At 36.3% G+C, this 15,657-nt stretch overlaps 1 protein-coding gene across 1 annotated transcript in view; it reads left to right on the forward strand.

Moving 5' to 3' along the window:
* The window catches only part of TLL1 (tolloid like 1), a 127,734-nt gene that overhangs the window by 77,360 nt on the left and 34,717 nt on the right, over positions 1-15,657 (forward strand). Inside the window, exons 9-12 of the mRNA XM_033513737.1 lie at positions 6,285-6,400; positions 11,700-11,802; positions 12,977-13,093; positions 14,029-14,174. Coding sequence (XP_033369628.1) covers positions 6,285-6,400; positions 11,700-11,802; positions 12,977-13,093; positions 14,029-14,174 — 482 coding nt within the window. The remainder of the gene's footprint in view (positions 1-6,284; positions 6,401-11,699; positions 11,803-12,976; positions 13,094-14,028; positions 14,175-15,657) is intronic.

Below are 15,657 nucleotides of genomic sequence, written 5' to 3' on the forward strand. Positions count from 1 at the left end.
TCAAGAGGAATGATGAACTTTTTGAGTCAGCTGCTCAATTTTCTCTTTCTGTGTTGGCAACTGACATAGGCTGCTCAGGAATCGAATAATAAAAAAAAAATCTTATGGATAAGGTCACTGGAATGCAAAGCACCTAAGGACAGATGAACTGTATGAAACAACATGACATTTCAATCTGTTTTTCTTAGCTGTTCAACATCTAGAAAAAGATGCTTGATATCACTTCTGGTTTGCATACTGGCTGGAGTCCTTTATTTGGATTCAAGTGGAGTGCAGAAGGAGCAAAGTGAATTATTGCACTCGACTGTGAATCCATTATATTTTTTCAAAACTTGTCAATAGAAGAAGCGAGGACAACTAGATTGTAAACTCTTGTGTGGAGCTTCTACATTTTTAACAGATGAATTTGCAATTTTAATATCTTCTGCCTAATTCTGTCATCCTATAATTTGAATGCATATTAATTTCTTATCTCAAAATAATGTGGTAGAGTTGCTGTCTGCCTCAGTGACATCAGTGGCGAGCCTGGAGTAACCCAGAGACTCTGGTTCATGTTGTTCTCTACTGCTCTTTCTTCACTAAGTGCTGCCAGAATGGTGGAAAACTCAAAGGAAAAGGTTTTAATTTCCTTGCTTTAGTTACTGCTGATTCCACAGTTAACCTTTGGTGTCAACCAAAGAAATTCAGAAATGGCATCTCAGTCAGAATTTACCAGCAAGATCCTTGAGGGAGGCTAGACATCCCAGCTCTGTGCCACACAGGCTTACAGCCCTACTGCTCCTCATGGGGAATTAATGACATCTCAGGAACTGTTTCAACTTAGATATAGTGCCACTTTTAACCAACTGGTCAATACAAAAAGACTAAAGAAAGGGACCAGAATTAAAGTAATGGAGTTGCTTCGAGTTTGTACCAGCAGCAATGGGATCTACTGAAGATCTGGGGATTCTGATGTGCATTTGGTGTACAATGTACAGCTGAAATATACTTTTCCTTCGTGCTGGAAGTACACTGGATCTTAGTCTTGTATATTCTGAGATCATGCACAGAGCTTCTGGGCCTGCCAGAGCAGAAACCACTTAAACACTTTTTCTGTAACAGCCGTTCTTTTGGGAACAATTTCTACTCTTTCCTTTTGGTACAGAAAGTGCTTTAAAAATGACACATTTGGCAGCATTATTTCTAATGAGAGCATATAGAGAGCAACAATTTCATAAACACAAAGAATACACAATTATATTTTGATAAAAGACATATTTTGGAGGAAAAAATAGTCTATAAAAGTAAAACTTCTATGCAAGTAGGTAGTTTCTACAGATCATATTGACTTAAAAAAAGAAGAAATTATAAACTAGTCTTTTAGTATGTATGTAATATTCTAATATGCACTTTCAGAGCTGTAGAAGATGCAATGTATATTTTGTGCTAATGTTCAAAGAGTTGTTCAGAGAAAATATCCTTTTCATATAGGTCATGAAGTCTTGTTGAAAGTTCATTTTCACAGTATTGCAAAACCACTGTGGTTGTTCAGTAGCAGCGTGCACTTGAAAAGTAAGATATTTTTTTGCAGCACTGGTGAACATGGCTCACATGAATAATAAAAATGAATGGTGGTTAAAGGATTATGCTCCTTTTCTGGCCCCCAGCTTTGCAAACTTTGGAATAAAACAAGTTGTCTTTCCAGCCTTACTTAGATGAGCCATGCCATAAAAGAAAGTCAGTTTTAAGACAGAGAAAAAAAGCAGAAGTTTTTTCTACAAATGTTAAATAGTATACTATTTAAAGTGCTGGTTTTTCAGTTAATATTTTTAATAGAAGCTGCGTAGCTGAATAACACAACCCAAACTGAATCCAATAAAGAAAGCAAATCTCTGAAAATTTGCACAGTTCTTTTCTTCTAATAAATTTTCCAGCAAATACTGAAACTGATAATTCAGACAGACATAAAGATTTTGCTTTTATGTAAAGAATCAAGTGATCATTATAGTATATAGCAATAAAATCCCTCATACTGTGTTGGTTTTGGAGCTATATTTTATTTTCTGTTTCAGACAAAAGATATTAATCATGATGCCTGCTTATGATAAAATAGCAGTGAATATTTCAATCCTTAATAATTATCTGCATTATTTCATGTGTTCATTTGTGCTGCCTTAAATGCAATGCAATGAAAATGCAGAAAACAATGACTTAGTCAGCATTTTCCAACATTTTTATTTATCATAAAGGATTTTATGGTAATCTGCGTGTTTTGTTTGGAGTTCATATTATTTCTGCAAACAGTTGGAGGTCCAAGTCTTTTTCTGGGGCCCATGAACATGAAGTTGAGCTCAGGGTTGCTGGGAAAATACAGGTGATCCTCACAGCAGGGAAGCAGCTGAGTCTTCCAGGGTGTTTTAGCTAGTCAGGATGTTTAGGGTCATTATTCAGGAAGGGGCTTACTGACCAAGAAACAGTTTTGAGACTGGTGAAGCCAAGGAGTGAGATTTGATAACGTGCCTTTCAGCAGCAGGGTAAGTGCCAGGTCTCTAAAATGTAGCAACAGCAATTTTGGTTTGTTTTTAATGTAATTGCTGATAGGGATCTGTTACATTTTAAAACCAAATTATATTGTTATGTGATAGAATAATAAGGGGAAAGAAAACAACTAAGTTGAAGTCCTTCCTCTGCCAATCTGATTTTGAATTTTGAGTGTCTTGGTATTTGAGAATAAAACTCGAACTACAAGGCTGGATGTGTTACAGTGGTTTTCAGACAGTCTACAACACAGGTCTGCCTCTATAGTTTTATACGGAAATTATAGTTAACATTTATATGTAATTTTATAGGAGCAGTAGAATAAGAAAGGAAAACGATGGAGAAAGATACTCATATGCCAAAAGAGAGGACAAAAAAATAAGTGAGTAGAGTGGGACTGCATAGATTAGCTAGGAAAGGAGTCTTGGACTGGTGGGAGAAATCTGTTTAGAGGAAGAGAAGGTGGATGGACAAAGCTCAGTAAATTTACAAATTGCTTGGGTCTGTGACAGCGTGTGTAGAAAGCAGCAGATGAAAGCTGAAGACTGTCTCTTTTTTGTGCTGTTCTCACTGTTCCTCAGGCTTAACTTGCTGCCATCCCTATGAGATTCAAAAAGAATATTCACCTTCAAAAGTCAGCCTTTGTTCACTGCATAAGGAGAATGAGGGTTTTTATATTAAGACAATTTCCCTATAACGATAAAGAGGAATCAAGTCAATAGTAAGACCCTGAGTTGTAGTAAACCGATTTAAGTTTTGACTTAACAAGAACATGATCAGCAGCAGGCATTTTTAGGGCTCTGGGCCAGCTTTATTTGCCATATATGTATAGCTGTACAGACTTGTGTCTAAGTGTTAAAGAACTTACAGAAAAAGGGTGACCTCAAATTAGCCATAAATTGTAGTATGAATTTGCTAGTGCTATGTACAAAGGAATGAGACTTGGTTCTCTAAGTGTCCTGGAGGATCAGGGCTTTATCATTTGCAGATTTCACAGTAATCCTTGATGGGACTTGACCATGTGTGTAGGCCAGCCCAGAGAGGTGTCTCACACAGGCTGTGTAATTAAACACTGCTGCAGAGTACACTGGCTGGAATTGCTTTGTATAAGCACATAATCTACCTGCTGCCTACACCCACTGCTAATCTTTACAAGGAGAAGCAAAAATAGTTTCCCTCTCCTAGACATGGAAAGTCTTATTAGATGTCTAACCTTCTCAAGCTATAAAACAGAAGAGAGTGGCTTTTATGGCTAAAGTATGTGTGTGGGGAAAGCTAAAGTGACATTTCTGCAAGTGGTCTAGCCTAGTAAAATTGATATAAGGCATGACATTTGAAAGGAGGAAAAGGCATAAGAGAAAACCTTGAAAAATGTTAACGATTAACAAAGGAATAAAAATGTACAGATGCTTTATAAAACACAGCCATATAAGATTGAAGTTGTAATTGATATCTTCTGACTTGAAATATATTAAAATAACTATGAAATGAAATTTAAGTGCGTGGCCCCTACCGCTCATTTTCCTTCCACATTTCTCTCCCAAAGTGGATTTCATTACTAGTGGGCCATTATACAGTACAAAAAATTTATAATATTCTGTTTTATAAGCCTAGTCATGAATGCTGCAGTTGCAACAGTCCAAATACAAAGAAAACCTTTACATTCTCTAGTGATAGAATTTTACCTGTTTCCCGTTATTGAGAAATGTGCTTTTCAATAAGAAATTTCCAAATATCTCCCTGTCTACTGCAGCTTTGGAAGGCAGCCTAGAGCTCAGATCCCATAGAAAATAATTCAACTAATGATTGGCATAAGCTGTTCCTGTTATAGTTCCCTTGAGTAATCAAGAATTTGAAATGAAAAGATATATATGGCAAAACACATAAAGCCCAAGTGCATTTTATAAGTTATGATTGTGTTAATTCTTAGTAGAAGCAATCTACTTACAAGTTTTCTTATGCTTCTGTTAAATTTAGAGATATTTCTGAAAATAATTTAAATTTGATAGAGAGATCCCAGGAATGTAATAAGGATATAAGGTAAATTTTCATATTAAACACTTTTATTCTGTAATTCCTGAGGGTGGGGGAAAAAGTTCCATGATTGCTTTTGCAACTTAAAAGCCATTGTTTTAGGTCTGTACACATCTTCTGTATATGAAGCATGGAATGTTCCAGCATAGTCTTAATGAAACCATGCCCAAGGGGAAGAATAAGAGAGGGCTCTAAAAAGAGCGAGAGGAGTGCTTGGATTCTTGTGGATGTCTCATCTTTGGGCCCTTCTGTCCTCTACTCCAACAATTTCGCTGTTGGCTTTTTCTGACGTGCTTTCCTTACGCTCTGTAAGCTATGGCACAGTTCACCAGCTCTGGGGGAACCCAGTACAGGACTCTGCAACTTAAATGACTTTGCATTCATTGTTGTGTTAAAAATAAATTGTGGTTAATGACAGATATAGCCTTTCACTGAAAAGGCTTTGTGCAGAAATGTCATTTTCTATGACTGCCTGCAATTTTTTAAAGATAAAACCACATTTTTTAAACGAAGGGAGGAAATTTTTTTCACGTTTCATTCCTAAAGGACACGGTGATGGTGGCTTTAGGTATTACACTTCTTGAGGGCCATGCCAATCTTTCCTTTCTCTCCTCATCATGAAAACCATTTGAGTGTCAGAGTGCATATTTAATGCCTCAAATGTAATTTACGCCTGACATAACAGTGTGGTTGTCCGATCCCATCTTAGATGAATTTTAACAAAACAGCCCTTACAGCTGTGTTGTCTGACCTTGTCATAAGCAATGCTTTCCTTTGTCCTCTTTTATTTAAAGATTTTCCAGAACATTTATAATTCACTGGCATTTTGATGACAGAGTTGTTCACCTGCTGGCAATGGTAGCCCTGTAATTTGGAAGCACTGCAGATCTGATTACACTGTTAGTCATGAGATAATATCAAATTCATATCTGTATGACGTCTGCAAAATCAGTGGGTGAAAAAAAGAAAAAAATTAAGATCAAAAAAGATGACTGACTAAGGTGCAACACCCTACCAAAATCAGTTTTAATGGTAGTGGCAGTAACTTCCATGTTATATTTTAGTGTGAAGATGATTTATTAGCCAACATCCACCAGCATCTAACAGCATGATTGACAGGTAGGAGAAGATTGCTAAAATTTTCAGTAATAAAGAGTATAAAAGCCTTTGGTATTTTAAGACTTTATATTTGCTTTGGTTTTTTTTACTCATATCTCTACAAATCCCTTTTGCTAGGAGACTTTGTCAAATAAAGGATTTAGTTTTCCCTACCAACATAAATGAGTTTAGATCAAATCAGTTTTTCACGTGGGTAAAGGACTAAATTAATGAAACCACTGACAAAATTTCAGTTTGATGCAAGTCGTGTTGTGCTAGCATTTTTTTAGTTCTTAAAGGATGTCTAACTTTTATTTTAATTACCGAAGAGTTCTATGTATAATATTGCAGTTGATTGACAGCAATGATATTTTTAAGACTGCCATAATTTTGGTTATGTCAGCAGACAGCACACAAGTGAAATAGTTCATGGAATAAAAACATCCTGCATAAAATGGAATGAATGTCAGACTGGCTTAAAATCACGGCTTTGAATAAATTGTAAACTAACTAGCTTATTTTCCATTCTGCATCTGCAGTGAGTTAAATGTACTCTGAGTAGATATTGGAAAGATGCATTTTTCTCTGTTAGGCACATTAAATTTTATATTTTTACTGTAATTTGTTTCTTTCAGCCTGTGGAGAAACACTGCAGGAATCTACAGGCAACTTTTCTTCTCCTGGATTTCCAAATGGTTATCCTTCCTACACACACTGCATATGGAGAATCTCTGTGACCCCAGGAGAGAAGGTATTTTAACACTCCTTTAACAAGACACAGATACTATATTCAGAGCAAAATGTTGTAATTATTTATCTTTTCATTTAAACTTAAAAGATGCATATTAATTGAAAATAATGGTGTGTCATAAAAAATGGGACCGTGGACTATGTACTGTTTTCTTTGATCTGTGGCATTAGAACCACTTCATTGATTCAGTGGGTGTCCATGTGAAATAAAGGCATGATTTTAATCTGCTGTATGTTTGCACCATGAGCTCCCTTTAAAACTGGCTCCCAGTTCAATTTAAGGTTCAATATAAAAGTAGAAGAGGTGGTTCAGGTTCCTGAATGGCCCATTTTCGAGCATGGAAAGCTGACTGAGCTGTATGGGGCTGATAGCTAGGCTGTAACTGTGGAAGTTCTTAGTGTGTTCAATAAGGTGTTTCTAAGATGAAGCTGTAATAACATTAGTAAGGAAAGTGTCATGGTGGGTGCTCCCTGGAACTGGTTCTAGTGCATGTAGTTTTACTTTCTGGGGATCAAATTTTTGGGAAAAAGAGCGGGGGAAAAAATGGGCTTGGTGAGAGAGAGTTTGGAGAGAAATGTGTCATCCTACTGAAACAAAACCTGTCCTTCTCATATACACTTTAAAAATGTGCTAGCTAGATCTTATTTTAAATTATTGGCTCAAATATCAGGCTGTTTCAAAACAAAAAAAGGATAGAGGGAGTGATAAAAAGCTTCAGCTGAGACAAAATATGCAGGAAAAAGGATGTAAGTTTCCTTACATGAAGTACTGGCTGATATCAAGCAGACAAATACTAAGGACTAAAATACAGAATCCAAAGACTTGAAATGTAGAATCTAATAGATTCAGTACTGGCAAGTTCAAATAGGAAGACCAAGCACTTGCCCCCAGATATTTCAGTCATTTGTCTCAGAAGTCTCCCACTATGAATGAAATACACAATTTTTCTCCTGATTATATTACTTTATTCCATGTTTCTTTCAGGTCAGGGTCCTGGTAGACACCAAGAATATACACTCTTGATGTTCCAATAGATCCTGAGGAGCTGTAAGGGCATTTTCTACTGTGGGGAATGAAAGCAAAGTCATTTGGAGAGTGTTTGCCCTCCTCTGGGCAAGAGCCAGTGACAGGAGGAAAACTAAACACTCTCTGCTGGGAGGAAAAGGGTGGCTCAGCAGGTTGTCAGGGAAAATAAATGAAGAGATGAATAAGAGAATGTTTGTGCAAAGGATGAAAATTACTCTAGATAGTAAATTTATGTCCTCATCACTTGTGTTTAGACATTACTGTGATAACAACAAAAACGGCTTAAGTTTTTTTCCCACCACTCCATTTAAAAAATAATTTTTAAATGTGTGTTCATCTACAATTATTTGCTCTTGAAAAAAATGCTAATGTGTGAGTTAATGTTGATGTTTAAGTATTTATAGCATACTCCAATTTGGTCTAGGCCTATCTATAGACACCAGTGTAATATTAATATGTTTGTAATATAATAAAAAGTCTTGTGTTTGTAGCCACCACTGAAGCTGTATTATACTGGAGAAAATATTAATGGGGGAAAGCCCCTGTGCTGAAGTCAGCAACGTGAGAGGACTGGCTCCTTTCCTAATTTACCTCCTGCCCCAAAAGTGGCAGAATAAGCAGAATTTTCTAGTTGAAATTCTGCATGAAAAGTCATGTCCATAGGGCGCTGTTATTTCCCCCAACTCTCTAGTGTCCATATAGTTCAACAAGAATAAAGTAAATTATATTTGTGCTAGTGTCAAAAAGTCTGTTCTGTCCATGCTATTCCCATAGGATATTTTTTAGATAAAGAACCCTACTTACAGCCATGAGGTCTAAATATTAGCTAATGCATATATCATGATACCTTGGACAAGCATTATACTTGATCCCGATTTTTCTCAGTAGACAGTGATAACACATTCATATAATGAAGGGAAAATTAAACATATTTTTTTCCTTTGCTGCTTTGGCCTTGATAAATCTCAGGAATATTGTTTGGAGATTAGAGTATGTGTAAGTGAATCATGTCATGTTCTGAAAGGTCAGTGAGCACTTTAGTCACCTAAAAATAAACTGAAAAGGCTTTGCCTAGCTCTCTTCTATTTACTTACTGAGATTTAGCATTCTGCTGTGTAAGCATAGTTTGGACTACTTCTATCCATGGTCCTTTCTGCAAGTAAGGACTCTTCTGATCTTTGATGACAAGAAATTTAATGAAGGCTGGGGCTGCAGTCGCATGCACTAGTTGTAGAATTCCCTTTATTCACAAGGCATCACAAATTGCCAAACCAGTGTAAAATATGTGTGTTCCTACTAGTAAAACAAGGTAGTCCATTTGCCTTTTGCTTTTGAGACTCAAGACTGCATGGTAAACTGTGGCTGTCAAAGCTGTACTCTGTACCTGTACACAGAAAAGTCTCAGAGGGAGGATGGCGTTATTAGTGCCCCAGCCAGGGTGAATCCTGCCTCCTGCTGTGTAGAAATTTTATCGGCATAGGGAGAGTTGCAACTGTGGCAGTGTTTTATTTGAGTCTGCCTTTTTGAATAGGTTATGCTACGTTTCAGTTTTCCTTAATGTTTTATGTGAGACTTAAAATAGGCCAGAAAATCCTTGATTGATATGGGTAAAAAAACGCCACCTGCAGAAACCTTGGTTCATATTACAGGTTGTATATTTTGTGCTTTTTTATCTCAGGCAGTAGGAGGTATGATATATTCTCTTGGAAGCTGCAACTGAATCTGCTATGTAATCAATAATTCTTTAATTGTGCTGACAAATACCCATTGATTGTTTTTCCTGGGAAGCCTCTCAGCCATCCTGTCCCCTTGAACAAGCTCTGCCTTGTCTGTAGCTCTATTTAATACGTTGCAGAATAGCAAATCAGAATCTTAAATATATTTAAACTTGTTTGGTTCATGACCAGAAATCATGCTGTGACAGATTGGGGGTTCTGCCTATGTACAGCTAATGAATTCTGGTCAGTGTTAAGAAACTGCTGTATCATCAAATACCTTGGCATGTCAGAGTGAGAAAAGGCTGTGAAGGTTATTTCATGTAGTTTCAAAAGTAGGGGCCATTGAGGAGGCTCATTAAATTTTAACCGTTTCCATTTAGACAGCATCACTTTGAGACATTGACATGATCACAGCTAAGTGAAACCACCCATTTGCCAACTCTATCATGGCAACTAAGGCTTGGAAAAAGGTGAGTTTCCAAACACAGAACAGAGAAGAAATGCAATGTTTCAGCTGTGTCATGGAAAAAGGAAAACTTGTGGCTAGACTGGTGAGAGACCTCCAGGCTCTGAGGAGCTGAAGCAATGAAGGAGGTATAGGTTGTGGCTTCTGTAGCCTGCTTCCAGCAGAGCCAGCTGGATTAGTTTAAGCAGCTGTCTGCATCTCATCAGGGCAAAGAAAAAGGGCTTCCCCTTGTGAACCCCTCTGACTGCACAGATGAGGGGGTAAAGGTGGCATGGCTGGAAAAGGATGAGACTGATGAGGGCAGCAGGATTTCCAAGCAGTATGGCTAAATGCAGAGTTTCCTACTTATGTTTTGAGGAAAAAAAGAAGGTAGGAGTTTAGAGGGAATCTGAACTGCAAAGTGGATGATTTGAGGAGAACGAAACTTTTGTAGCTGGTGTAGTCTCTTTATTTGAAGGAAGAGTAGAAGGAGAAAAATTCTGCCATGGAGAGAGAATTGCTGTGTGCATGAGAGAATGATCTCTCTGCCATCCTCTGAAGTAGATTCAAATAGGATTTGGAAATGTATTAAAAAACTGAGGCAGAGTAAAGCATATGAATGTTTGTATTTTTAGCCAGCTCTTCATATTTCTCATGGTAAATAGGTGGTTTTGGAATTCTGGTAATATTTGTGCATTTATATCTTCATCTTCCTGAAGGACTGCCCAAGTAGTAAAGGCAAAATGTCCCTCAGGTTAAATATCCATGAAAGACTGCATGAAACAGAGAAGTTTGAGATGGAACTAAACCATCTTATCTGACTGTCTGTGGTTCATTTTTCCAGTTATGGTGTTAAATTTTTTTTCCTTGTAACTGGACTAGGGGTAAATTCCTCTCCTTTCAACTGACACTCACAGCTGCTCCATAGGCTGCCATGGAAATGTATTTTTGCAGTGTGAGCTATCTGCTACTGTGAAGCAATTTGTGTTTGTTTTATAAAGGGAGGTTTCAATTGCGAGTTTCTAGGATCAAAGCTGAGATAATACCAATTCTATGCTCAAATGTGAATAGAGAGAAATTTCAGTTAGCTTGAAATATTTATGTACACTGAGGAACTGATTCTGAAGAAGATTAATTGTTTTTCTAAATGCACCTAAATCCAATAAAAAGGTATTATTGGAAATTATTTTATAGTACAAAATATTAATAGCTTTTAATCTGCTCTATTGGATTTATACCTGTAATTGCAGGACAGGATGATAAAACTATTCCAATCAGTCAGGGTTTAAACTGTAGCTATTGTGTCAATGTGTGGTCAGGACAAATCCTATTCCTTGTGTTAAAAGTGTAAATTTATGACAGTTTGGGATTAATGTTTCTAAAACAGGGGTAATGTAATTTAATATAAGGGTAGTCCTTATAGTGAGTATAGAAAATATGCCTGTTTACAGATATTCTCAATAACACTTGGAGTCCAAGTTCAAAAGTTCCAGAACTATGCAGACCTCAAATTTCTGTATAAAAAGCTTTATTATAGTTTCATTAAGAATTATTAAGGGATACCATTAATGGTATACCATTTCCTATTAGTGAAATTGCTTTCAGAATTATTGTCCAACATTGTCAACATTTATGGGTCAGAGAGTAAAATATCTTGTCAAAACAGCAGTAGGAGAAGCAGAAACCAAAATAAAACAATGATTTTTAAATTTTTTTTATTTGCAGCTGATTGTAGTTAGTGCTGATTATAGTCAAAATGTAATGGAAGAGGAATTGGCAGTGGAATTATCAAGTAGCATACTTAAAATGATATTACTCTAATTAGCATCCTCAAATTTTTATTTCTTAGTAAAAAACTCCCTGTGAGCAATTAAATGTGAGTAGTTTGTCTTAAATCTGCTCAAATATATAAGATTAAATAAACTTTTCATGTTCCCAGGAAACCTTTACTTAGTCAAAGAAATACTTGAGGAGAGGATAATTAAATGTCTAAATAGTTGGAATCCCATTACAGGTGACCACTCTGGCTTCAGTTCTTCAGACTGTTGTTGGGATTGTTTTTCTTTTATTTACCACACATGATTTATTAGACCTTCTCATCTGATTGCAGATCGTTTTAAACTTTACCACCATGGACCTTTACAAGAGCAGTCTCTGTTGGTACGACTATATTGAAGTAAGAGATGGCTACTGGAGAAAATCCTCTCTGCTTGGTATGCAACTGTTAAACGCTGCACCATCCACTGCAGCTCACTTGTTGGGCTCAGTGGACCTGCTGTTGAACCCACAACACACCTCTTGGGTTTTAGGTGTCCAGAATGTGTCTAAACTTGGGGATGGGGAAAAAGCCCCTCTAAATGGCCTTGACTTTAAGCCGTCCGTTCACTGCAGCTTGCCATTATGCAGCTGCAAGTGTGGAAAGATGCCAACTACAAAATGTGCAAGATTTTGCTTCGCTTACACATATTGAGTTATGAAGCTGCCATAGTTTTTTTGCAGAGAAGTAGGGAAGTAGTTTACAGATAGCTCTGCAGAGCATGTGATGGGAAATTCATAGGTCACATGATGAGAACATGCACCTGCTGTAGGGTTGTTCTTACAAACTCTGTGCCTGTTCCTTTAAGATTTTGAGTAGATTGCTTCTATTTGTTCTTTGGGTGTCCTTCCTTGCTCTTGCAGAGACGAGACACTCAAAGCAATAATGAATTAAATTTGAGTTGCAGCTGAAATGTAAAAGGTGCAGTCATTCTACTTGAATTCAGGACATTGGTGGGAAGATTTCACCCCCCATAATGCTAGTGTGCAGATACAGAGGACAGCTCTCTAACAGGAATGTCTGTTTTCTTGGCCTTGAACAGAAAATAAAGAACAGTTATGACTAGACAGTAATTGTCCTCTTCTCCTGTTCCCTACCAACTAGAAAACCAGAAATTTTTCCTACCTATGCAGAATTTAAGAGGGTTATATAGAATAGGTATTTTAGATGTTTTTAAATCTCTTTGGCCCTTAGGCATAATGAGCTGTATTACTGTGATGTAGATTGCATTGCTTTCTTAAGATAAGTACTGACTTTTCCCTTCCAAAACTCATGTGTTTGTACATATAGAAACAATCTCTAACAATAATTTTTTTCATTAATTCCCCTAAGGTTTTATACTTAGACTTGTGAGCCTGACTGCAGTAAAGTGTTCTGAAAGCTTTATAATAAAATCTTTGTGCGTTAGGTCCTGATCTGCAGAAACACATGTGCTTGACCATAAGCGTATGAATACTTCCACTGAGCTGGTTCTGCTACTTCTGCTTATAATGTTAAACACTTGTATAAATGTTTGCAGCATTTGGCTTCAGAGGCGGCAGAAAATGCAGTTACTGGTTGCATGTTTTTAGGCAGGTTTTGTGGTGACAAACTGCCAGAAGTCCTCACATCCACCGACAGCAGGATGTGGATTGAGTTCCGCAGCAGCAGCAACTGGGTTGGGAAAGGTTTTGCGGCAATTTATGAAGGTAAGCCTCTTATAGCATTAAAATGGAATTGATTATGGAAGAAAAATATTAACCTTTGGATATTCATCATCCTCCACCATAATTAATATACGAAATTAGTATTTCATCGCTAAGAGACAGTAGGTGCTAAGTTACTAGACAGGGCATTCTGAAACTCCTCCTGTGATCAGATTTCTGCTGAGCTCATTTTCAGGGAAATCACTGGTGATAATCATAAACATTTTTTACCAGTCTTTAATTAACTAAATATGCATGTTCTTGTGCTTAGTGTTTGTGAAGATTTCTGTGTGTACTTTCTGTTTATCCTTCAGAAAAAAATCTGTCTCATATTTCCACATACTCTGGGAATAGTTAACAGAGGCACCCATGCACATTGGGAATATTAGCAAGTCAACATTCACCTGTTTAAAATAGAACCTGTGTTTTTTTGTGAAAATAATTTTTATTTCTATTAACTGTTTCATCAAACTGCATGAAAGCTTGAAGTGATAAACTGCAGATTAAAATGCATAGATCATTATAAAATGAGAGATTTTGCTTTCATTTGCCTCTTTCTAAAGGTTAATAAATATTAATGAAGAATATTTATTAAGTATATTTCAAGGGTGAATAAAAATTTAATTATTTTGACCTTTTAAATATATTCTGTGGAATGTATAGATTCAGATTATCCATGATTACACATTCATCCTCAACACTGTAGACATGTTTAGAGCTATTAGAAATGCTAAATTATATTTGCTAACTGAAATACATATAATGGCTTAAATCAATTAATCAGTTGTGTTTTCAATAATTTATCCTTGGTAGATTTAAGTACTTTCCAGAGCGATTTTATTATTAGTTTTGAGAATGAGAGCATATGATGTCTGTTTGGGCATGGGGACATTACAGAAAATGTCATTACTGACAGTAAATTGTTATGCTTTTATCAGCTATTTGTGGAGGTGAAATTCACAAAAATGAAGGCCAGATCCAGTCTCCCAATTATCCTGACGACTACAGACCAATGAAGGAATGTGTGTGGAAAATAACAGTGTCAGAAAACTACAATGTAGGATTAACCTTTCAAGCATTTGAGGTAAAGCCTTTTATCTAATCTCAGACAAGCATCTAGTGGCTAAGTGGCTGTTAAATTTATGGGAACATTTATTAAACCTGTGAATTAATTTAAGAATTCTCTATGAAAAATTAACTCCAGAATCCATGAAAGTTTCTCTTCCCCAGAAATTTTCACAATTAAAGGTTCTTTATGTTATCACTAATATTTGAATTAGAATGTTTAAATTACTGAAGATATTCACATTTTACCAAGTACATAATCCAACTCAGAAGGACTACTTCAGTATTCTGTTAATTAACCAGGACTTTTTATCTTTGCTAAATCTTATTGTCAAAAATGAGTATGTTTCTGGAGAAAAAAAACACTGTGTTTTTTGGCTTCTGCTTTGAAAAGGAAAAAACCCTAAAACTAATATTCAGAACAGAAACCTATATTTAGTTAGGAAAGAAAACAAATATTTTTTTATTTGACAGTGAGTCATCATACTTGTATCATATCAAGCTGTGTATAACATTACAGTGGTAAAATATCACATAAAAAAAAAAAAAGTAGTATTTCATATATCTGTTTTATTCCTACATGACACACCAGCTTGAACTTTGCAGATACATTTAGTAGCATATTTTGACCTGATTTGCTTTATTTGAGTATGCTTCAGCAGTGTTTGGCAGGAAGAACACTTTTTAAAAATCTAAACTTTTTGGCTCTATGTTGTGCATAGATATAAATACAGGTATATTAAACATAGCTATAATTTCCAACCTGATGCTTTAGTCTTGCAGACAGACTTTGGTGTTACAGCACATTTTTGCTATGACTGGTAGAAAGATTAGAGTGTGAGACAATAAGGTAATGAGACTTTATCAGCAATTATGAATGTAAAGTATAGAAGTTTTAATAATTTCGTAGCTTCTACTTCATTTTCCCTTTTTTTAAATTTTAAACTCTGAGTTAATGTCAGTTCTAGTGCAGACAAGATCAGCTTTCCCTGATCTGAGTCTGCATGACCTGGCTCAAGATTACTTATAATAGTATGTTAGTCTCTTATTTAATTCCTGTTGAAAATGAACGTTTTGAGTACCTTATATGTAATTTACTGACTAGATATGGAGTTTTCTAGTCTGCCATTGGTGCTCAGCATTTTTTAATGCGATGACAAGGGAAATGGCCCTATTCCTCTGCAAAAGAGGCTTGCTGCAATATCTGGTTGGGATGCAATGGTCCACGTGTACGATGCATTATCGCTTGAGCTCAGTTCAATATCACTGCTGGGAGAATCAAACTTCCATTTCTCCTTATCTTTCAGGGCCTTTTATTAATCACCAAGTTAGGGATTATTTACAAGTGTGAAGATGGCATGCTTGTGCCTTACCATAAAGGAAATAACTAGAAGCAAAGGACCAGCAAACAGCAGAACATTTTTGTTAGACAGGTGATTAAGGCCTTAGGAAGTCCAGTTTTTTCTGGACTGTTTAGTATTATGGCACTCTCTAGAGGTGAA

This window comes from Parus major, chromosome 4 (genome assembly GCF_001522545.3).
Source record: "Parus major isolate Abel chromosome 4, Parus_major1.1, whole genome shotgun sequence".
In the NCBI taxonomy this organism is placed as follows: domain Eukaryota; kingdom Metazoa; phylum Chordata; class Aves; order Passeriformes; family Paridae; genus Parus; species Parus major.